The sequence below is a fragment of the Elgaria multicarinata genome, chromosome 11 (assembly GCF_023053635.1).
Source record: "Elgaria multicarinata webbii isolate HBS135686 ecotype San Diego chromosome 11, rElgMul1.1.pri, whole genome shotgun sequence".
Taxonomy (NCBI): Eukaryota; Metazoa; Chordata; class Lepidosauria; order Squamata; family Anguidae; genus Elgaria; species Elgaria multicarinata.
The window spans coordinates 22,220,805-22,243,363 of NC_086181.1; the positions used below are offsets into that span (position 1 = coordinate 22,220,805).

At 44.4% G+C, this 22,559-nt stretch overlaps 2 protein-coding genes across 2 annotated transcripts; one reads left to right on the forward strand and one right to left on the reverse strand.

Annotated features, from left to right (window-relative positions):
• Positions 1-6,763: 6,763 nt before the first annotated feature.
• LOC134405440 (olfactory receptor 14A16-like) lies at positions 6,764-7,692 on the reverse strand. Its single transcript, XM_063136686.1, has one exon. The coding sequence runs from the start codon at positions 7,679-7,681 to the stop codon at positions 6,764-6,766; it is 918 nt and encodes a 305-aa protein (XP_062992756.1). The 5' UTR covers positions 7,682-7,692.
• A 6,798-nt stretch (positions 7,693-14,490) lies between these two features.
• Positions 14,491-15,432, forward strand: LOC134405441 (olfactory receptor 14A16-like). The gene has a single exon (XM_063136687.1). The coding sequence runs from the start codon at positions 14,491-14,493 to the stop codon at positions 15,430-15,432; it is 942 nt and encodes a 313-aa protein (XP_062992757.1).
• The last annotated feature ends 7,127 nt before the right edge of the window (positions 15,433-22,559 follow it).

A 22,559-nucleotide genomic window follows, 5' to 3' on the forward strand; every position in this document is an offset into this window, starting at 1 on the left:
AGTGGAGCACCTGCTTCCCCAGCCATCCAGCCAGTGACACTGGCTCAGCATCTCTTGAGGCTGGGCCTTGACCACTGCACTCACCCATGTGGTGCTGCAGCCTTCCCGTGAGGACTTCAAGTTTGGAAGGGGACCCTTCCTTGAAACCTTTGTGTGGTGCATCAGGTTCAGTGGCTGCCAAATCTTTCCCAATGGATGTGCAGCTCAGGAGTGTGGATGGTGTCTCCTCCTTGCATCTGGTCAGTGTATCCCCAGCCTTCCACCCACATGCCTATTCCTCATGGCCCTACAGGTTTCAGCTCAGGTCTGAGCCATCCAACAGGCATTTAGCCTCTCACATGGAACTTTTCTTTCATGGCACCCCCCTCTCTTGTTCCTGGATCACATCCCCACTCCCAGGCCTCAGCATCTAGTGACAAGGGGGGCACTGTGGTGGTACCTCTCCACCATACCAGAGGCCCACTCCATTTCACAGCCAGCCACTTTTCCTTTTTCTCTGGGTCCTGCTGAAGCCCCAACCCACATGAGCAGTCTGCACATGCAAGTCCTCAGATGTGGTTGCTGGACTGACATGGACTTGTGCCCAGCCATGATTACCTCCTGGGGGATAGGGTTGGTTGAAACTTCCCCCGGAAGGGCTCAGGTTTAGTGGGTAGTGCACAGCCCTCTCCTATGCAAGCATTGTAGGACCTGGTGCTCAATGGCTCACCTGGTATGTAAAAGTCCCAGTTCCTATCCCCAGCACTGGTGATGCAGGTAAGTTATTTTTGATCCTAGAGTTAAGGGTCTCTCAGGGCCAGCCTTTTTTTAAAAAAAGGCCAGGTGCTTGATCCCTGTCAACGTAAGAGCTATGCTGTATCGGAATAAGGGTCCATCTGGTCCAGTGTTCTTTTCACACAGCGGCCAACCAGCTGTCGACCAGGGACCCACAAACAAGACACAAGTGCAACAGCACCCTCCCACCCATGTTCCCCAGAAACTGGCATACATAGGCTTGCAGCCTCTGATCCTGGATGTGGCACATAGTCTTCAGGATTAGCAGCCACTGAGAGCCTTCATTGCTAGAAACAAATGAATTGAGTTGCTGGACTCCTATTTGGGCATGTCTCCTTTCAAGCCCCCTTCCCCCATTACTGCCTGCTGACATAGAATGGTGGTTGTGGGAAGGCCTTCTACTGGTTCCCAGGCAGAGAATTCAAACTAGGCATGTGCTCCGCTCTGATTAGAAGCGCAGAAGCAGGAGCGAATTGGCCTGCTCCGCCTTGCCCAGAGGTGGAGTAGAAGCGGACCGCGGACCCCTAGAAGCAAGGCGAAGAGAAGCGCCCATTTTCGGAGCGCTCCGGTTTCCACGGTCCGATCCGATCGCCATCTTGAAACATTTCGCCCATAGGATTGCATTGTGGAAAAGAAATGGGGATAACTGTGTTGTTTTTAAGCTATCTTTCTGAAAATTCTTGTGCTTGGAGAGTCGTAGATGGGGGTCATTTTGAGCCTACTCTCAGCTCTCTGCATGCTGTGGTTCATGTGCTAGAATTTTTTTAAAAAACGGCGGGAAAATACCTTTTCCGAAGGGCTGAGGGGCAGAGTCAACTCCCGGTCATGATCACATGATCCCAAAGTTGGAGGAGGGGATAGGCAAAACGGGTAACTTGGGATTCTGGGAACTTCTCTTTCTTAGTCTGAACGGACTTTTCCCAGTGTTTTTTAAAACAGTAGCCCCACCAAATGCACAAACACAACCTGAAATCATATACTAAGCCAATAATAAGAGAGCACTGCTACCCACCCTAACTTTGGGGAACAACTGAAAAGATGTGGTGCAAGGGGATGAGCTCCCCTAGGGCATCCCATGTGGGCATGCCCCCGCTCTCTCCTGTACTTGGAGGGCAATCAGAGCCCTCCAAAGAGAGTAACCCGGTGGAGCAATGAGTTGAAGTGAGAGTTCTACTCCTCAGCTCTCGTGGTGAAGCAATGGCTTTCATGAGTTGAACTGGCAGCTGCTTCCCCCTTCCCTAGGCACGTCCCCCTATTGCTGGTAAAAGACAGCTATAGCCTTTTTAAAAAAGTTCTTCTTGCTGTTTATTCAGCAACACTGCTGCTTTTATTTCCACCCCTCCTTTGTTTATTTATTTATTTATTTATTCCATTTTATATGCATTACTGGCTTATCCTTGGCTCACTTCCTTATGCCCCCAGAAATGTCTGCTGCCTGCCTGCCTTCCCTCTCTCCTCCCCTGCCCGCCTTGCAGGGATGTTGTGTGTGTCTGGCTTTGACTCGGGGAGAAGTCCTTCCTGCGCTCACTTGGAGTTTTGGAAGTTCCAAATCCATTTTTCAAGTGTGGAAGAAGATTCATATAGGTGTATCTCTACTCCCCAATTCATGGCATGTTGGGATTTCCTTTGAAATGGCCCCATTGAGATGTCTGCAGGTTTAAGCCCCGCCAAAAAACAGGGGATGATGGGACTGCCTTGAGTCTCGGCGTGCGTGTGTATCCCTGGATAAGCTTTCATGGTGGCGAGTTTGAGGTTTCTAACGTGCAAATTGACGGAGCTATCGAAAGGGGTATGAATGGGGTGTTGGATTTTCATAAATTCCCCAAAATTCAGGGGATGATGGGATTGCCTTGAGTCTTGGCGTGTGTGTGTATACCTCCATGAGGTGTCATGGTGCCAAACGTGAGATTTCTAACTTTCACAGAAAAAAAGTTGCATACTTTTTAAGCTTAATGCAAGCCTATGGGGGGGGGGAAACGGAGCTCCGATCCGGATCCAGAGATCTGCAGCGGAGCGGAGCGGACATAGGCGAAGCGGGGGCGGAGCGAAGCGGCCCAATCTGCAAATTGCGGATCTGGAAGTGAAGCGGAGCGGGGGGTCCGTACACACCCCTAATTCAAACCCATGGCTGGCAAGGACAGGTCCCAATGCCTCCCCACAAAGTGCCCACTCAACAACTGTTTTGCTCTTCTGACGAGTAAGCTTATTGTAGCACTGGAGTGACATAATGACAGGTTGAAATAGCAATTAAACTTGCCAAATGTATCTGGCCCTAGCAACAGGCTGAGCAGTAATAGATTGGGTGGCCGCTTGATCCCAACCAGCATGGCTCATCAACAGGTAGCTCCATAATTTATGGGTGGCCCAGCAAATGCACGCAGACAAAGGGATGGTGCTATTCAAAATATCTGATGCCTACCTCTCTGGGGTAGAATGAGGCTTTTAAACACAAGGCAGGTTTGAATTCTGAATTAGAGTTGGATGTGAAGGGGTCAGAGCCTGCCTTCAATTCATGATGCCTGGGAGAGTATGTGGACAGCAGCCTCATTCTGTCCCATTCAGCTGGGACTTTGCCAGTGTAGGCTCACATCAGGGAGGCAGTTTCTCCTCTGTTTTGCTGGGAGTTGAGCTATTGGGGTGTTTGCACCAGGGATCTGTGCAAACTCTGGCATATGCATTCCATATATTGTGACTCCCATCCATCAGGATGCCCCAGGTTAAAGGAGTTAGGGGTCCAAGAAGTCACAGTCAGAGTATAAGCCAGACAACCTGGCCCCTTCACAAAAAGGACTCCTGCCAAATTAAGGTGATGCTTAGCCCTCATTTCTTCCAGATTACCCATTTAGGGAGGACACATTATTTGTTCAATTGTTTCCTCCACAGTTTGGAATCCTTTTTGAAGGTCCCAGTGCTCCATTTCACCTGGAACCGGGCCTCCATCCCTGTATGGAGCACAGAGACCAGAACAAGATTAAGGATGTAAAGGCAGGCCATGTTTTAGGTCCATTCCAATATCCCCTTTGCACGTCTAATTAATTAATTAATTAATTAATTGCATTTCTATACCACCCAATAGCCAGAGCTCTCTGGGCAGGTTACAAATTTATCTTAGATTGCCCCATTGGTATATCCCCCAGTGAGCACACTTAATCCTTGTTGGGGGGTTAGCACTGGGTTGGCCCTTTTTCCGATATCTAAATGATGCCATGATGGGGCCAGTCTCCCTCATTCCTTACTGCACATTTATGCTGAAATTAGACCAGTCCAGATCTGGGACACATCTCGAAACAGTATAACCATATCAATTTGGTGGCAGGATGGATTACTGGAGGCTGAGATTCAAATACTCTCAGATTTATGTTTTGGGAATATTAGTGTGTTCAGTAGCAGATATTTTATTTATTTATTTATAATACTTATATACTGCTCCCCATTGAAAATTTTGGAGTTGCATACATTATAAAATAAAATAAAAACACAATAAAACACTTTAAAATAGATTTTAAAAGAAGCAAAATGTACAGAAAACTGTGGCTAGTGATTAAGGAAAGGCTTCCTGGAATAATGACGTTTTCAGGAGGTGCAGAAATAAATAAAAGGTTGGTGCCTGACTGACCTCCAGAGGCAGGGAATTCCATAGGGGGGGGCTACCATGCTGAAGGCTCTTCCCCAGTTACTGAGATCCGACATTTCTGGAGCTCTTTCCTATTGCAGTAGTGATCGGTCTTCGGGCCAGGTTCTTATCAGCCATTGTTCATTTGGGCCTGACCACTGGCCTCTATTCACATAGATATCTCTTGCCATCTAAGGACCCTCAGGACCCATCTAAGGGGTCCTGGTTGCCCTCAATTAATCTCACTTGTGCCTGCCATATACCTGAGCTGGATAATGAAGTTGCCAATGCTTTTTCAAACAATCTGGTGTCCAGGTTCCTGGAGTTGTCTCTTACAGCCATGTAGTGCCAAGACCTTATTCCTGGCATGGTTTGGGATTTGGAAGAGGTGAGCAATGGAAGCCATGCAACCCATGGCTCCTGGCAAGTGGGCATTATACCAGGGAATAGGTAGGGAATTCAGCATTTTCAGAGCTGAGAGAGGAGCTTCAGACCTTGTGGTCCATCCTCGTCAACTAACTGCTGGAGTTTTGGGTAATATTACTCCACATGAACCTTGGGATGTAAGCTGGCCAGTCCATCAGAGCTGGAAGGACCTTTCATTTTTGTAGCTCAGTCTATCACAGTCAGAGCAGGCCTATACCTCCATAGGTCAAAAGTGGCCAGAGGGGCCGAGGCACCATGGTAACACTGGTGGCAGCTTCAAGTGAAGGGATATGCCCAGTAGCAGTTCTGCCCTCCTACTCTGCCCTCCAGGGCACAGAAATTCATTTCTGTTTTATCACAAGAGGGGGATGCCCCTTACCGGGTACCATTTAGACAGTAGCTGAGAAGACCCTTCAGATTTTGGGCTTGTGGAATTATTCAATTTTGGATATACTCATTCAGAATGGGGCTATCTCTGCTGCAGTATGGCTGGGAGATGCCAAGATCTAGGCCATCCAAGAGATGGCAGTCTTGGCCATACATAAGCATACACTCATTAATGAGCATGTGTGTATTTGATTCAGTGTTGATACTTGTGTTCTTTTGACAGATTGGCAGAGGAGACCAGCTGGCATCTGGGCCAGATGTAGTAACTGTATAATGCAAGCAACTGTTGGCAGGCAGTTTCAGCTCAGTCAGTTGGCCTCCATCCAGTGGGGTGGCAGGTGACGCATGTGTGGTGGGGTCTCCTCCATAAATGGTCCAGTCTGGCTGGTGGTTTCCCTGCTGCAGGTGTTGCTGCATACCTAGGAGTACTGATGTAGTTCCTGGAGTGGAAGGCCCCAACTTTACAGGCTAGGGTAGACCTGGAGGACATCTAGATGTGATGGCAGACATTTCTATTGGGTGATTGAAGATGCTCCCTCTGCACTACAGGCATGAGGGCGTGGAAGCCCATAGTTTAAATAGGGCAATGATTAAAGTAAATAGGTAAATTTGTCTGTTTGCAAGGATGGGTAGGGATGTGTGATCTGCCACCCACCCACGCACCCCCAAAAGATTGCTATCCAGAGGGGGAAACATTCAGGGCAGATGTGTTTACCTGTCTAATGCAGGTAATACTATTTTCCTGCAAGATCTGCATGTGGACCTGCAGGATTCCCCCTGGGCTGTTGGGGGTACAGCGCCAAAGCTGAGGTTTGGCACCCTCCAATGGCAGGTTGTGTGAGAATCTTAGGACATCAGAAGGGGTTTGGTGACCAATTGTTGGCATCTTATGGTGATTGGCAAGTTCTGAAGCCAGATCCTCAAGGGCTGTGTGTCTCATGATTCAGAATCTATGTGTTGCCTTTGGGGACCTCTCTATCTCAAATGCTCGGAGTTGTGCAGCTCGGGTGGAGGTGACATGGGGTGGTTCCCCCCAAGCATGCAAGTATAGCTTAAGAAGGACCCTGGGTTTACCCAACTCCTGGCTTGGCAGAGTGGCTCACCCATAAAGCAGGCTAGTTGCCTGGAGAATGGATAAATTAGATTCCTGCACTTTCACATACAGATCCAGGGAGGGGTAAATTACCCTATTAAATAAAGAGACCCTACTTATCCCAAGCTCTGGTGTCTGTGTAATTATTTCTTAGCTTCCTTCTCTGTCCACAATCTCCCTGGCTATATTAGGAAAAGTCCATGAATGAAATTTATACATTCAAATTTATGTAGCCATACGTTTTTCTTTTCTTTTTTCTTTCATGTTTTTGAAATTTCACAATAGAAATATATTTTAATAACTCCTTTTAAAGCCCCACAAACCGTCACACTCCCTGCACTTACACTAAAGTAAAAAAAGAGAATGGAGACATACCTATGAGCTACAACTTTGAAGTAACTTGTTCTTCAGCTCTCATCTATACACAGAATTCACATTTGTGGAACAGAAGTGGAGAACGGCTTCCTAGATTAGTACATCAAACCCAATAGCTTTGACAGAGCATGTTTTATCTCCTTGTTTCTCATGCTGTAGATTACTGGATTCATCAAGGGTGGGACCATAGTATATACCATAGTAAACACCAAATCCATATGTGAAGTAGAATTAGAGGTGGCTTTGAGGTGAGAAACAGAGCCAGTGGATACAAATATGGAGACAACAATGAGGTGAGGAAGACAAGTTGAGAAAGCTTTTTGCCTCCCCTGCACTGAGGGGATTCTCAGCACTGCAGTGAAAATGTGCACGTAAGTCACAACAATGTAAGTGAAGCAGCATAGCAAAATGATAGCGCTTAAGAAAAGAGCTCCAGTTTCAATTTGATACAAGTCAGAGCAGGCAAGCTTAAGTAACTGTGGGATTTCACAGAAAAACTGATTGACAACATTGGAGCAAAAGGGGGGTGCAAAGGTGCCTCCAGTGTGTAACACAGCATAGAGAAAGCTCACAATCCATACAGTAGTGACCATTTTAATGCAGGCTTGCTTATTCATCAACAACTCATATTGTAATGGATTGCAAATGGCAACATACCTATCATATGCCATGGCGGTGAGAAGAGAGAAATCAGAAATCGAAAATAAGACGAACAGGAGAACTTGAGCAACACATCCAGAATAAGAAATATGTCGGGTGTTAAAGAGAGAATTCAAAATGGTTTGGGGGAAAATGACTGAAACTTGGCCGACATCCAGGATGGCCAGATTCATCAGAAGAAAGTACATGGGGGTGTGTAAGCGCTGGTCAGAGACAATTGCAGAGATGATGAGGACATTTCCTGCCACTGCTGCCAGGTAGAAAACAAGGAATGCAATGAAATGCAGAATCTGCAGTTCTCGAACATTTGAGAATTCCAGGAGAAGAAACTCTGACAGCAAGGATTCATTCATTAAATTTGCTCCTTGAGAAACATTCTGTCAATAGAAGGAAAGAAAAGGACTAAACATACTAACAAATGGAGCTGTTAACTTTATCCAGACAGTAGTAGTAATAGTAGTAGCAGTCATTGTAATACTAGTGGCAGGCTGAAATATTTGTGAGAATGGTTCCATTGTTCATTGTGCTGGCAAACTATCCATTTAAATTTCAGAGGTGAACTCTGTCTTTAGAGTTAGAACTCTGTCAATAGAAGGAAAGAAATGAACTTAACTTTCTAACAAACAGAACTGTAATACTTAAAATATTAATTTTAATCTAACAGTAGTAGCAGTGGCAGTAGTTGTAATACAAGTGCCTGGCTGAAATATTTGTGAGAATGGTTCCATTCTTGATTGTACTGGCAAACAATCCATTTTAATTTCCATAGTCATGAGTGCTCCCCCACCCTGCCCATGTTAAAAAAAAAAAATTGCAATTATTGTAAGTCCTGGCCCATTTTTGCACCTCAACACATCAGTGTTAAGATGTTATGCCAGGGGGCAATGCAAGCATCCATTTCCCTGCAGCCATTTAAAAAGAGAAAAGGGAAGGGACTACTATGATATCATTTATTTATTTTATTTATTTATTGCATTTCTATACCACCCAATAGCCGAAGCTTACTGGGTGGTTCACATGAATTCAAAGTGTAACTCTCTCCCCACCCCAATTTCAATAGGCATATGTAACCATATTGATACATCATTCACATTGTGTAAAGTCCTGAGGAAAATTAAGTACTCATTTTTTCTCTCTGGAATTATCAAGTGTCTGCAGAGCATGTTTAAAAAATAAAAACAAAAAATCCTCACAACTGCACCAGAAATTATACACATCTAGATTTTAAACTTGTTTACCTGGTCAATATATATATATATATATATATATATATATATATCCATTCATTCCATATGAGAGAACAGTTAGAGAGACAGGGAGCTAGCTACATATTGGTGGCAAGGAAATTATTGTAAATGAAGTACTTATGGCTGGCAGACAAAAGAAATCATTGAGTGAGAAAGACAACATTTAAATTAATATGTGATGTGATATAAAGACTAGACTGGTTCAAAAGGAAAAGAGGGATAATTATAAATTTTGGGGTGCTGACAGGGGATACAGTAAGTTACTCAGCAATGTGATATCAAAGTAATTGAATACTAGTTTGTATATTACTCCATCAATTCAGAGAAAAAATATTTGAGATGTAGAAATCACTTATTTCACCTGCACTCATGAGAGTTCAGAATAATCTTACCACAATTCCTACTAGTTCTCTTAAATTTATTCCCCTTAACTCCTCCTAATGTTTTACCTGAGGCAGATTCTCCAAATTAATGTTAGACTACATTTAGAACTAGGCTTCAGTAGCAAATCTTGATGCTTATGATGGATCTATATTGGACGGTACTCAACAAATTTTGTCCGTGCATGTTGGCATTGGACCTTGCATTGTTGCATGAAAATTTCAGAAAATATTCCAGCATCCAGAAAGACAGCTCATATAAATGGGAGTACTCTGATTGTTGCCAGGTTCATCAAGGTAGAGAGAACTGCAGCAAACAATGACTCTATAAGGAAGAGAAAATATGATAGAGAGGGAGGGCAGGAGGATCATTTCATATCTTAGACTGTGAAAGAAGTTGACAAACAGCTGAAATGAAAAGATCTATATATCCTAGAATGTGATTTACCTCAGAGATTTATCTCAACTTCACATGCATCATCTCCTCCAGTGATGTTTGGTGATTGTGTATCTGTCTATGGCCAGATCTACACCAAGCAGGATATGACACTTTGGAAATGGTTTGACACTCTATATGGAGTGTGTCATAGGCCCCAACAGTTATCACTACTGTGATAAAACATTTTAAAGCAGTAGTGTAGATCCTGCCTAGATACCCATGCCATTTTATATAAGCTCTCTTGGATCTATGACGACAGTAAGGATTTGTCAAGTCTGGAGGGAGTTTATTAATATTCCCTTTTTATTCCTAGAGATTTGCTCCCATAGGAGTCAGTGGAGCATAGCAGTAGAGGCATACAGAAAGTACACTAACTCCCTAGCCTTTCCTTTTTTCTAATATGATTAGGTATGACATTTATTGTTTGGGCATACATAAAAAGTTTGAATGTTAAGAAAGCTAATTTCTATCTCTTGCTATTTCAAATAGACTTATTTGCAATCATTCTTTAGCGCACACGTAACTATAATTTTAAGAATGAGCAAAACCACATAATAGGTCCAGAGCTACAGAGCTAGGTGAGAATGTTCGTGATGCTTTTGCACTTCACTCAGCTGGTTCCCCATCACATTGCATTCACCTTTGCAAAAGGAGTCACCCTTGGCTATATAAGGAACAGTCTAAGAATGAAAAATATAACAAGTGGGGAAGCGGCCAGTTGTTTTATTTTAATTTATTTATTTATTTATTTATTGCATTTATATCCTGCCTTTTTCCCTCCAAGGAATCCAAGGCAGCAAAAATAACCCTCCTTCTCTCCTTTTTATCCTCACAACAACAACCCTGTGAAGTAGGTTGGGCTGAGATTATGTGACTGGCCCAGAGTCACCCAGTGGGTTTCCATGGTTGAGTGGGGACTAGGACCTGGATCTCCCAATTCCCAGTCCAACACTTCAGCCACTACATGTTAGGAATGTACTCGGGGAGGCCTCCTCAGATGAGGAGGAGGAGGAGAGCACTCCTGCAGGAGAGGGAGTGTCTGCTCCCACAATCGAGCCAGAGATGGGCTCGCAGAGGGAGGAAGACTTCAGAACAGAGGAGGTGCCAGAGGCACAGGTTGACCAGGACCTGGCTTTACCTGAAGTTCCTAGGGAGGTGAAGGTAGAGCCGCCCAGGCCTCGGGAACACCGATGGCACAAGCGAGTGGTACAGTTGCAGTCAGTTAGAAGGAGTGTGCGCGTGCACAATCGGCAGGAGAGGAATGCGATGCTTAGATAGCAGGCTGATGTGATAAGGCACAGCTAGTGGAGAGGGTGGAGGTCATCTGCCTGGATTAGAAAAGGAGGAAGCGGGATGCCTTGCGCTTCCTGGCAGACACCTGGGATAATTTCTAATGGCCAGCCTGTGCCGTGCTCTGACCCTGCATCACCGGACCTTGCTTCTTCCGTGTGGATCCAGCTCTCGACCTTGGCCTGATTTACATCGCTTCTCCATCTCGCTCCTGCCCTCGACTTCGGACTGTACTGACATTGCTTCTCCATCCTGCTCCTGCCTCCCTGTGACCCCAGACCGGCTGACCACGCTTCCTGGCTTCTGATCCAGTTGATTATCTTGGACTCGGACCTGACAACCCTTGCTAAGCTCCTGTTCCAGATGCTGCTGACCTGAGCTCTCACACACCGAGACTCTGAAACCTGACCCTGCTACTCGCTTATCTCATTGTTGTACTGGCTAAGAGATTTATTAGTCGGTTAATGGGAATTGCCTAATAAAACACTTAAAAGCAGATACCGCTTGTGGCTGCCTTCCTAACACTACACCACACTGTGCTGCCGCTCCTGACTTGATAATTCTACAAGTCTTACTAATCTGTTGAAATTGTCAGCTATGGAATTTCCAGAGTCACTTGAAATTTGATTTTGTGTCCAGAATGGAAAAGCAAACAACCAAACAAAAACTCACACAAATCCCAAGAATGCCCCAAAGTGATGCAGAAATGGGACAGCATGGATTTAATGTAGCAAAAATAAGAAACTGAACAGAATTGAACTTGAAAGATTCATCCATTTTCTTTATAGTTTTGGTTCTGATTGCAGGCAAAGGAGGTGGAAAATAATTAGATGAGACAACTGTATATGTTATAAAATTTGGGCCACATTTATTAAAGTTCTGCAAAGGGAAACTGGGCAGGCCCTAATCTACAACAGTCACTAGCTAGGGGTTATATCGGGTGAAGGATTCTATATCTGGTGAGTGGCGTCAGATGATCGCCACTCCCAGGCCATACCCCTTCTGGGGAGGGGAGACCAACCCATGCCACTCACCCCCAGGCCATACAATACCAGTTGGAATGATGAAAGTTGGCCTAACAGGTGGCCTTATCCTCCCACTGGGGCCAAGGAACCCTCAGCAGAAGGTCTCAGGAATAACCTGTTACCAAAGACCATCATCCCTTTCTTCTAAGCATGCCCTGCTCTTCTGGCTTAAGCCAAATGAGACCAAATTAAGCTGAATTGAAATATTATAATTCCTCTCCCCACTTACAGTGTGAAGTAGGCAAAAGGACACGTAGATCAGGGCAATCAGAATATGTGCCAAAAATTCCTTCTCGCCCCCCAAAAGGAGGACCAGGGAAACCCACAGTGCATACAGGGAAGGAGGGAGCTGCAATTTGAAGAGCCTAGAGGCCTGGGTGAGGCCACCCCATCCCCCAGCTGCTGCGTCAACTGCACACCCAATGGGGAGCAAGCACGTCTCTTCTTCCCCCTCCCCATGGCAAGCTTGTGCAAAATGTGGTGGCCAGATTGATAGCTGGAACAGGGGGATTTGAGCATATAACACCGATTCTGGCCCGCTTGCATTGGCTGCCTATATGTTTCCGAGCCCAATTCAAGGTGCTGGTCTTAACCTATAAAGCCCTACATGGCTTGGGACCACAATACCTGATGGAACGCCTCTCCCGACAGTAACCAACCCGTACACTGTGCTCAACATCTAAGGTCCTCCTCCGAGTGCCTACTCCAAGGGAAGCTCGGAGGATGGCAACAAGGGAGAGGGCCTTTTCAGTGGTTGCCCCCCGACTGTGGAATGATCTTCCCAATGAGGCTCGCCTGGCGCCAACGTTGTTATCTTTTCGGCGCCAGGTCAAGACTTTTCTCTTCTCCCAGGCTTTTTAACAGCATTTAACAATGTTAAGTTTGTTTTTAATGGACCCCAGAATGGTTGTTTTTAAATGGATACTGTTGTTTTTATACTGTTTTTATGGTTTTTTTAAAAAAAAATGTATACTTTTAATGTTAGTATTTTTAATTGTTGTAAACCTCCCAGAGAGCTTCGGCTGTGGGGCGGTATATAAATGTAATAAAATAAATAAATAAATAAATACTTTGAGAAGCTCTGTACCATTGCAATTATGTGGTGTTGCTCATTCTTCAAATTGTACCTATGTGTGCTCTAAAATGCTTGTAAATAAATACGTTTCAAAGGGCAAGAGAAAAGGAATTCACTGCCTTACAGTTCTGACATTTTTAAGTGCCCAAACACTAAAAGTCTAACCTAATCTTATTAGCAAAATGAAAGGCTAGGGAGTTAATGTAATTTCTGTATGCCTCTACTGCTAAACTGTACTGAATCCTGTGGGAGCAAATCTCTAGGAACAAAAAGGAGAGCTGAAAGAATCTCCATCATGCCTTGACAAATGCTGATCATCATCATAGATGCAAATGGGCTTATATAAAATGGCATGTTTATGTGGAGAGACACACATTCACATAACAACAACACTGGAGGAGATGGTGCATGTGGATAAAGAAATAAATTTGTGAGGAAGAAGATATACTAGGATATTTCAATTTTTCATTTGAGGTTTTTCTCATTTGTTCTCACAATCTAAGCTATGAAACGATCCTCCTTCCTATCATGTTTTCTCTTCTACCTGGAGTCATTGTTTGCTGCACTTCTCTCTACCTTGATGAACCTGGCATAAATCAGAGGAAACACCATTTTTATGGATGCTGGAATATTTTCTGAAATTTTCATGCAACTATGAAAGTTCATATGCCAACATGTATGGACAAAAACTGTTGACTAATCTGTGTCACAGATCCAGCATCAGTACCAAGAGGTGCCACTGAAAGTTTATTTTAAATGTCATTTGTCATTCATCTGTATATTCCTGCTCAGCTAAGACATTTGAAGCAGGGGAAGAATTTAAAGGGAAGCATTATGAGTTTTGATAAAGTTCTTCAGATTTTTAACTGGAGCAGGTAGAGCGAGTGATTTGCAAATCTTGAGTAAATGTTCTCTGAAATGAAGGAGTAATATACAAATTCCTATTCAGTTGCTTTGATATCACATTGAGAGTGAATACCTTACTGTAAGTTAGAGACTGAAACTTTTTAACAACCTTGTAGAAGCCCTGATGCCACTTTTAATGATTGCAAAATATATTTAACATATGGGGGAGAGGGTCCTTGTAGACACACAAGCTAGTCTTGCCCATGAGCAGAAAAGCACACTGCCCTCTTTTACTGATTAACATCCTTTGGACATTCATGAGAAGAGTTTGCCCTCAATACAGAGGCACATGTAGTGTTCTCTGACACTGAAGGAGGGGTCCTGTGGAACCAGTGTCTCTCATCAAGCTGACGAGTTCACTGCAAATAAATCTCTATGTGCAGGTGCCACTTTCTGTCTAAACGTTGCCTGTCAGCAAAGTGGGAAATGGCATGTGGTTCTGGTAGTGGGAAGGCCTGGCCCACATTGCCCTGTGGACTCCCCAATGTGTTCACTGGGTTTTCCTAAACAAATGGAGAACAGGAAGCAAACCACCCACCTGCAATTGTGAATTGGAAAGGTAAGTTCTGCAATGAAATTTTAATTGATTTTTCCTAGTTCACTGAGAAACAGAACTGTTTTTGCTTCTGTTTTTCTCCTCCCTAGATACTTTTAAATTATATATTATTAATGATAAAAATAATACATATTAATATAATATAATTATATAAATAATTTCTTATCAAGAACTAAAGAAAAGAAACTCTTCTCACAAAGCCCTCATTCTAACCACTGTCTTTTTCTCTCCTTCTACTGACAGCATGTTTCTTCAGGAGCAACATCTAATGAATGAATCCTCTCTGTCAGAGTTTCTTCTCCTGGAATTCTCAAATGTCCGGGAACTGCAGATCCTGCATTTCTTTGCATTCCTTGTGTTTTACCTGGCAGCAGTGGCGGGAAATGTCCTCATAATCTCTGCAGTTGCCTCTGACTACCATTTACACACACCCATGTACTTCTTTCTGATGAACTTGGCCATCCTGGATGTGGGCCAAGTTTCAGTCATTTACCCCAAATCAATGATCAATTCTTTCTTAAATACCAGACACATTACTTACTCTGGATGTGTTGCTCAAGTCCTCCTGTTTCTCTTCTTTATGGTATCGGATTATTTACTTCTCACAGTCATGGCATACGATCGATATGTTGCCATTTGCAATCCATTACATTATGAGATGTTGATGAATAAGAAAGCGTGCATTCAAATGGTCACTACTGTATGGATCAGCAGCATTCTCTATGCTGTGTTACACACAGGCGGCACCTTTGCACCCTCCTTTTGCTCCAATGTTGTCCATCAGTTTTTCTGTGAAATCCCACAGTTACTTAAGCTTGCCTGCTCTGACTTGTATCAAATTGAAATAGGAATTATTTTCTGTGGTGGCATCATTGCATTGGGCTGTTTTATTTTCATAGTGGTGACTTATGTGCACATCTTCACTGCAGTGCTGAGAATTCCCTCTGTGCAGGGAAGGCAAAAAGCTTTCTCCACATGCCTTCCCCACTTCATTGTTGTCTCTCTGTTTGTATCCACTAGCTATTTTTCTTACCTCAGTCCCATGTCTAATTCTACCTCACATCTGGATCTGGCTTTTACTCTGATATATTCTATGGTTCCACCCTTGATGAATCCAATAGTCTACAGCATGAGAAACAGGGAGATAAAACATGCACTGTCAAAGCTATTGGGTTTGATGTACTAATCTAGGAATACCTTCTCCTAAATCTTTTTCTGATAAAGTGAATTCTGTGTATAAACGAAAGCCAAAGTACATGTTAACATTAAAGGTAAAGCTAGTAGGTATGCTGTTTACTTTCTTTTTTTAATTGTAATTTAAATGCCAGGAGCTCAGTATGGATCAGAACCCTAGTGTGAGGGTTTAACCCTTCCCTGAAACTGATGTGATGATCCGGACTCATCTCCCCATGCCTGCAATTTAGTTTGCCAGTTAGTGATCTATTTGCTTTATTGGATCACTATTTGCCAGTCTTAATTACAGGCTTGTTCATTTATTTTTTATTTACAATATTTATGTACTGCACCATATATAAAATAGATTCTTGAGTGGTGAACATATGGATAAAACAGTACAAAGAAAACAGATTAAAACAGCAAAATAAAGTTGTTCAGTTTAAAACAAAGGGCCAATTAAAACAGTCGCTGGCCAGTTGAGGAAGTCTTCCCAGTATAGAGAAGTTTTCTGTAGGCACCAGAATGCGGATATTGTTGGCGCTTCCCTGACCTGCAGCGGCAGGGAGTTCCAAAGAGAAGGGGCCACCATGCTAACTGTTCTTATTCTGGTGGACTCCAATTGGGCCAAAGGTCCATGTCGAACCACCTGGAGCATGTCCTCAAATGACCTCAGTGTTCAGGCAGGTTGGTAAGAGAGTAGGCATTCTGTCAGGTATCCTGGTCCCAAGTTGTTTAGGGCTAGTAACAAAACCTTAAACCTGGCCCAGTAGCCAATAGGCGGCTAGTGCAATTCCCTCAGCAAAGACTTTTATGCTGAAAGGAGGCAGCTCCTGACAACAGGTGTGCTGCTGTGTTCTACATTAGCTCCAGTTTCTGAAACAACTAGCTCCAGCTTCCACAGCAGCCTTAAAGGCAATTACACATAGAGCACATTGCAATAATCCAGTCTTGAAGGCACTAATGCCTGTACCACTGTGGCCCAGCTATCTAGAAGACTTGGGGGTCATAACTATCAGAATCAAATTAGTGAAAGGATTAAAGGCCTCAGGGGGTAAGTTTAGGGATGTCCATCACAGGGACATCTTGGCCTGCATTTGTGAACTGAGCAGTGGGTCTGTTTCAAAAATGTTCCTCTGTATGCACAATTCACACAAAATTATGGGTATCACTGTTTGGGGGTAATTCATGATTTGTACAGAAATTACAGCTGTAAATAATGCAATAAGCCTATTTACACTTGGAATTTTGTGGCTGTGATTTTGCAAAAAACTGTGATTTCCACCAATCGTTACAGCTGCAATTTTTTACAAATAGTGATTTGCACATACGTAAAAAAGCAGGAAGCTGTGAGCTTGCCTGACTTATCTCATGCATGAACTGGAGTCAATCAAGGTTCCCCAACCTGGCAAACAAACAAACCACCTAGGTCAACTCCCCATCCCGAAATGGATTCCTCCATCATCCCTAGTGTACTTCAGGGGGTCTTTTCTAAAAAAAAAAAAAAAAAACATTTAATTTTTTTCTTGGACAAGATTTTTTTTTGCTATGGTACTTGGGATAGCCAAACTCACCCATTGTGGCTTCATGCACTTCTTGTCAGAGTGCCACTGGCTGGCCGACCCTGCTCATGATGTGTGTTGAGTTGCCAGGTGGTCCACTGGAGCCCAGCAGGCAACCTTCTGCGCAATGACGCACTTACCACAAGTATACTGAGAAAACAGTGAACATCTTATTAACATCCATCTTAAGCAGCAAAAACACCAAAATGTGATTTCAGCCATCAAAGACTGCAATGAAAAAGTATATGCTTCTCCTATAGATATAAATTCACAAATTGTAGAATTCTATGCTGACTTTTACAGTAGGGGTAGTGAGAAATCAGAGCAAGACATGGAGGCTTTCCCTCTCACCCTAATATTAATCTCCCATGCTTGGATTCATCAAAATGATAGCTTCTTTTAGATCCTTTGTGTCTGGACAAAATCATGATTGTAATAATGAATATGAACACTAAGAAATAGGGATGTGCTCCGCTCCGATTAGGAGCGTAGAAGCAGTAGCGGATTGGCCTGCTCCGCCTTACCCAGAGGCGGAGTAGGAGCGGACCGCGGACCCCCTAGAAGCAAGGCGAAGAGAAGCGACCATTTTTCGGAGCTCCGAGTTCAGTCGGAGCGCTCCGGTCGCCATCTTGAAAACATTTCGCCATAGGATTGCATTGTGGCAAATAATCGCGCATAACTACATTGTTTTTGAAGCTATCATTCTGGAAATTCTTGTGCACAGAGAGTTGTGGATGGGGGTCATTTTGAGACCACTCTCACCTCTCTGCGTGCTGTGGTTCACGTGCAATATTTTTTAAAAAATCGGGTCAACCGCGCGGCTCAAACTGCGTTTCGGCTTTTCGCCCATAGGATTGCATTGAGGGAAAGAATCGGGGATAACTGGGGGGGGGTTTAAGCTATCATTCTGAAAATTCTTGTGCACAGAGAGTCGTGGATGGGGGTCATTTTGAGACCACTCTCAACTTTCTGCGTGCTGTGGTTCACGTGCAATATTTTTTTAAAAATCGGGTCAACCGCGCGGCTCAAACTGCGTTTCGGCTTTTCGCCCATAGGATTGCATTGAGGGAAAGAATCGGGGATAACTGGGGGGGGGTTTAAGCTATCGTTCTGAAAATTCTTGTGCACAGAGAGTCGTGGATGGGGGTCATTTTGAGACCACTCTCAACTTTCTGCGTGCTGTGGTTCACGTGCAATATTTTTTTAAAAATCGGGGTTTGGGTTTTTTTTATTTATTTATTTATTTTTTTGGAAGCGATGACAGGCACATTCAACTCCCAATCCTGATGAGAATTGATCTCCTCAGAAAGCATCCTCCTCCAATCCCAGCGTTGGAGGGGGGACTAAGGCAGACCCACCCTGAGAACTTTCTGTTTTGTGTCTCTTTGTGGGTTGGCGTTCGTGGAGGGAACACTTAGTTAGTTAGTGCTCCTGCTTTGGACTTTGGAGATAGATTAGGATAGGTTTAGTTTGGCGCGTGTGTGTGTTTGTTTGCTTCTTTCTGACTTGTAGCTTAGTTTGCCCTGTGTTTTCCCCTTACTTTGATTTAATATAAACTTTATTTTTGAATTTTGGAGTGTGTGGTTGGGTTGGTTGCCCCCCCCTTCCCTGTATTAAAGCCTGACTGTTCTGCTTTTGTGAAAGCTTTCTTTTGAAAGCATACACACACTTTTTGTCCCATTTCCCTACATTTATATTCTTAAACATATTTTATTATATTCTTTCACATAGTCCATTAGTATATATTCTCATACATATTATATTAGTATTCATATTTTGTTCTTCTTATAGTAGTGGTTGGTTCTTTTTCCCCCTCCCCTCTCTTAAATCCTGATTGTGTTTCCTTCTATCTTCTATATACCAAATATACCAAAAAAATTGGATTCTCTTTTTCTTCTCTGTGTAAATTGGACAGAGTGGGCTGCTTTTGTCAAGTTCAACAGGCAGCCACAGATTGAGCATTTTGGGGAAAGCATACGCACACCATTTCCCTATTCTTAAACATATTATATTATATTCTTTGACATAGTCTTAGTAGTCTATTAGTATACATTCTCATACATATTAGTAGTAGTATTCATATTTTGTTCTTGTTATAGTAGTGGTTGTCCCATTTCTTGTCCCATTTCCCTACATTTATTAGTAATATTCTTAAACATATTATTATATTCTTGTAGATATTCTTAGTAATATATATATATATATATATATATATATTATATTCTCATACATATTAGTAGTAGTATATTTTATTGTTCTTGTCCCATTTCCCTACATTTAAACATATTATATTCTTCTTATACATATTCTTAGTAGTACCTTATACATAGTATTAGTAGTATTAATATTTTGTTAGTCATCATGAAAAGAGGAAGCAGGCGTGCTGAAAGCAGCAAGGCTCAGTCTGCCAGCAGTAAGCAGGCTTCCTCTCCTCCTGTGAAACTCAAACGGGCAACTCCTTGGCTGACTGCTCCAAAACAGAAGCAGGACAAGCAGCAGGCAGAGCCACTCTCTTCTGCAACTTGTGCCCGGCGTTCTCTTTTTGAGGGTGGGAATGGGAAAAGTGCCCGTTTGCAAGAGGCACGTGGCAGCAGTGCCATTAGAGGAGGAGGAGTATCCCCAACTCCTTCATTCTCCTTTCAGCCCACGAGCCCGCTGATGGACCTAGACGAGGTCCTCAGCACAGTGGAGGGGGGGGGAGGAGGAGGAGGCGGTGGGCCTCCAGGATGTGGGGGCTGAGGAGGAGCAGCAGCAGGCCGAGGCTCTCTCCCCAGTCTCATCCCACACCCCTGTTTCTGTGGCAACACCAGAGAGCTCAGGCGGGCAATTGGTGGTGTCACCACGGAAACGAAAGACAAGCATCGTGTGGGACCACTTTGAGTTGGGAGCGGATCCCCGCTTTGCTGTCTGTCGCCACTGCAAACTCAGCCTAAGCAGGGGTTCATCGACAGGGCATTATGGAACCAGCAGCATGAAGATGCATCTTCATAGGCAGCACCAGGCGATCTTGCTGGGGAAAGAGGCGGGCAAGGCGACTGGTTCCAGGGGAAAGCCGAAGGCTGCTGCTGGCACTGCCACTCTAAGCTCTCCATCTCCCATCCCCACAAGGGTTAGGCAGGCAACCCTGCAGGACATGGGGTGGGGGAAGTATTGACCCACAAGATGGCGTTTTCCAATGCCCACCCAGGGTGCTACTGTGTTGGGGCATCTGCCGGGACTGACTCCTCCCCAATACTAGATCTATGACATGTCACTCTGCCTGCCCCTCTGCTAGCCTGTCCTCCTCGGTGACCGACTCGCTGGGATGGTTTGCGTTTGCAATGCGTGACTAACTGCAATGCTGGCTTAGAAACCAGCCATCACTTCCTTGTGCCCCCAGAAATGCCCGCAGCCTGCCTGCCTGCCTGCCCGCCTGCCCGCCTCCCCCGGGGTGCTGCTGTGGTGGGGCATCTGCCAGGACTGACTCCTCGCCTACTCTGCCTGCCTCTCTGCCCGCCTGGTGCCTGGTTTGCTCCAATCGTCCTCCTCTGTGCCCCTCAAGGCGTAACTGCTGGCTTAGAAAGAAAGAACCAGCCATCTTTGCCTCACTTTGCGCCCACTTATGGGTTGGTTTGCTATGCGTTAGTGCTCAAGCCATCCTTGCGGCACTACAATGCATGCTGCCTGCCTGCTTTCCCTCCCTTCTCCCCTTCCCGCCTTGCAGCGATGGTGTATGTGTCTTGCTTTGACTAAGGGGAGAAGTCCTTCCTGCGCTCACTTAGACTTTATCAAATTCAATAATCCCTTTTTCAAATGTGCAAGAAGATTTAGGGTTATCTTGTGGCATTTTGGGATTGCCTTGGAACTGGCCCCATTGAGCTGTCTGCAATTGCAACTTTAAATCCCTGACATACTGGAGTGTTCAAATTTCAAAAGTTCCCCTAACATCAGGGGATGATGGGATTGCCTTGAAACTTGGTGTCCATGGGGACACATGGGTAAGCTGTCATGGAACCAAAGGATAGGTTTCTAACGTGCAAATTGACGTAGTTGTAGAATGGGACTTGATTTGGGGTGAGTTAAAAAGTTTAAGCCGCGCCAAAAATCAGGGGATGATGGGATTTGCTTGCAACTTAGCGTGCATGTGGACACATGGATAAGCTCTCATGGTGCCGAGTTTGAGGTTTCTAACATGCAAATTGACGGAGCTATCCCAAGGGGTGTGAATGGGGTGCCCGATTTTCATAAATTCCCCAAAAATCAGGGGATGATGGGATTGCCTTGAAACTTGGCGTCCATATGGACACGTGGATAAGCTATCATGGTGCCAACTTTGGGGTTTCAAACATGCAAATTGACGTAGTTGTAGAATGGGACAATTTGGGGTGAGTTAAGCCATGCCAAAAATCAGGGGATGATGGGATTTGGTTGCAACTTGGCGTGCATGTGGACACATGGATAAGCTCTCATGGTGCCGAGTTTGAGGTTTCTAACATGCAAATTGACGGAGCTATCCCAAGGGGTGTGAATGGGGTGCCCGATTTTCATAAATTCGCCAAAAATCAGGGGATGATGGGATTGCCTTGAAACTTGGCGTGCATGTGGACACGTGGATAAGCTATCATGGTGCTGAGTTTGAGGTTTCTAACGTGCAAATTGACGGAGCTATCTAAAGGGGTGTGAATTAGGGTTATGGGTGGTGCGTTAGAGGGTAGAGCCGCGCCAAAAATCAGGGGATGATGGGATTTGCTTGCAACTTGGCGTGCATGTGGACACATGGATAAGCTGCCCTGGTGCCGAGTTTGAGGTTTCTAACATGCAAATTGACGGAGCTATCCCAAGGGGTGTGAATGGGGTGCCCGATTTTCAAAAATTCGCCAAAAATCAGGGGATGATGGGATTGCCTTGAAACTTGGCGTGTGTGTGTATACGCCCATGAGGTGTCATGGTGCCAAACGTGAGGTTTCTAACTTCAACGGAAAAAAAGTTGTTTACTTTTTTAGCTTTCAATGCAAGCCTATGGGGGGGCAAAAACGGAGCTCCGGATCCGGATCCGAAGCTCCGAGCGGAGCGGAGCGGAAGTGGGCGGAGCGGGGGCGGAGCGGAGCGACCCGCTCCGGAAAATGGCGGATCTGCAAGTGAAGCGGAGCGGGGGGTCCGTGCACACCCCTACTAAGAAATCACCTGGTGATATGAAATATGGATTTTCAATTGAGTGGTATAATTATTTTCTAGCTTTCTAATTTGAAGCTCTATTGCTTTTAGAATCATATTTTTGGATTAGGCTCTCTTTCTTCATCAGTAAATTATGCTCTTATTACTGTGATTCCTAAATCTGACAAGGACCATACCAATTGTACTAGTTATCGACCTATATCATTAATTCATGAGGATATCAAAATATTAACAGCAAGATTGTCTGATAGATTGCAGCAAGTTATTCCAGCATTGGTTCAACCAGACCAGGGGCCTTGCTAGACCTACCTGATAATCCAGTGGGGAGTCGGGGCGAGGCCGCGCTGCAGCTAGAGTGGGCCGTCGCCCCTAGCTATACATTAGACGTGATGGGGCAGGGAAAGTCCCGTCGCGTCGGCCATTT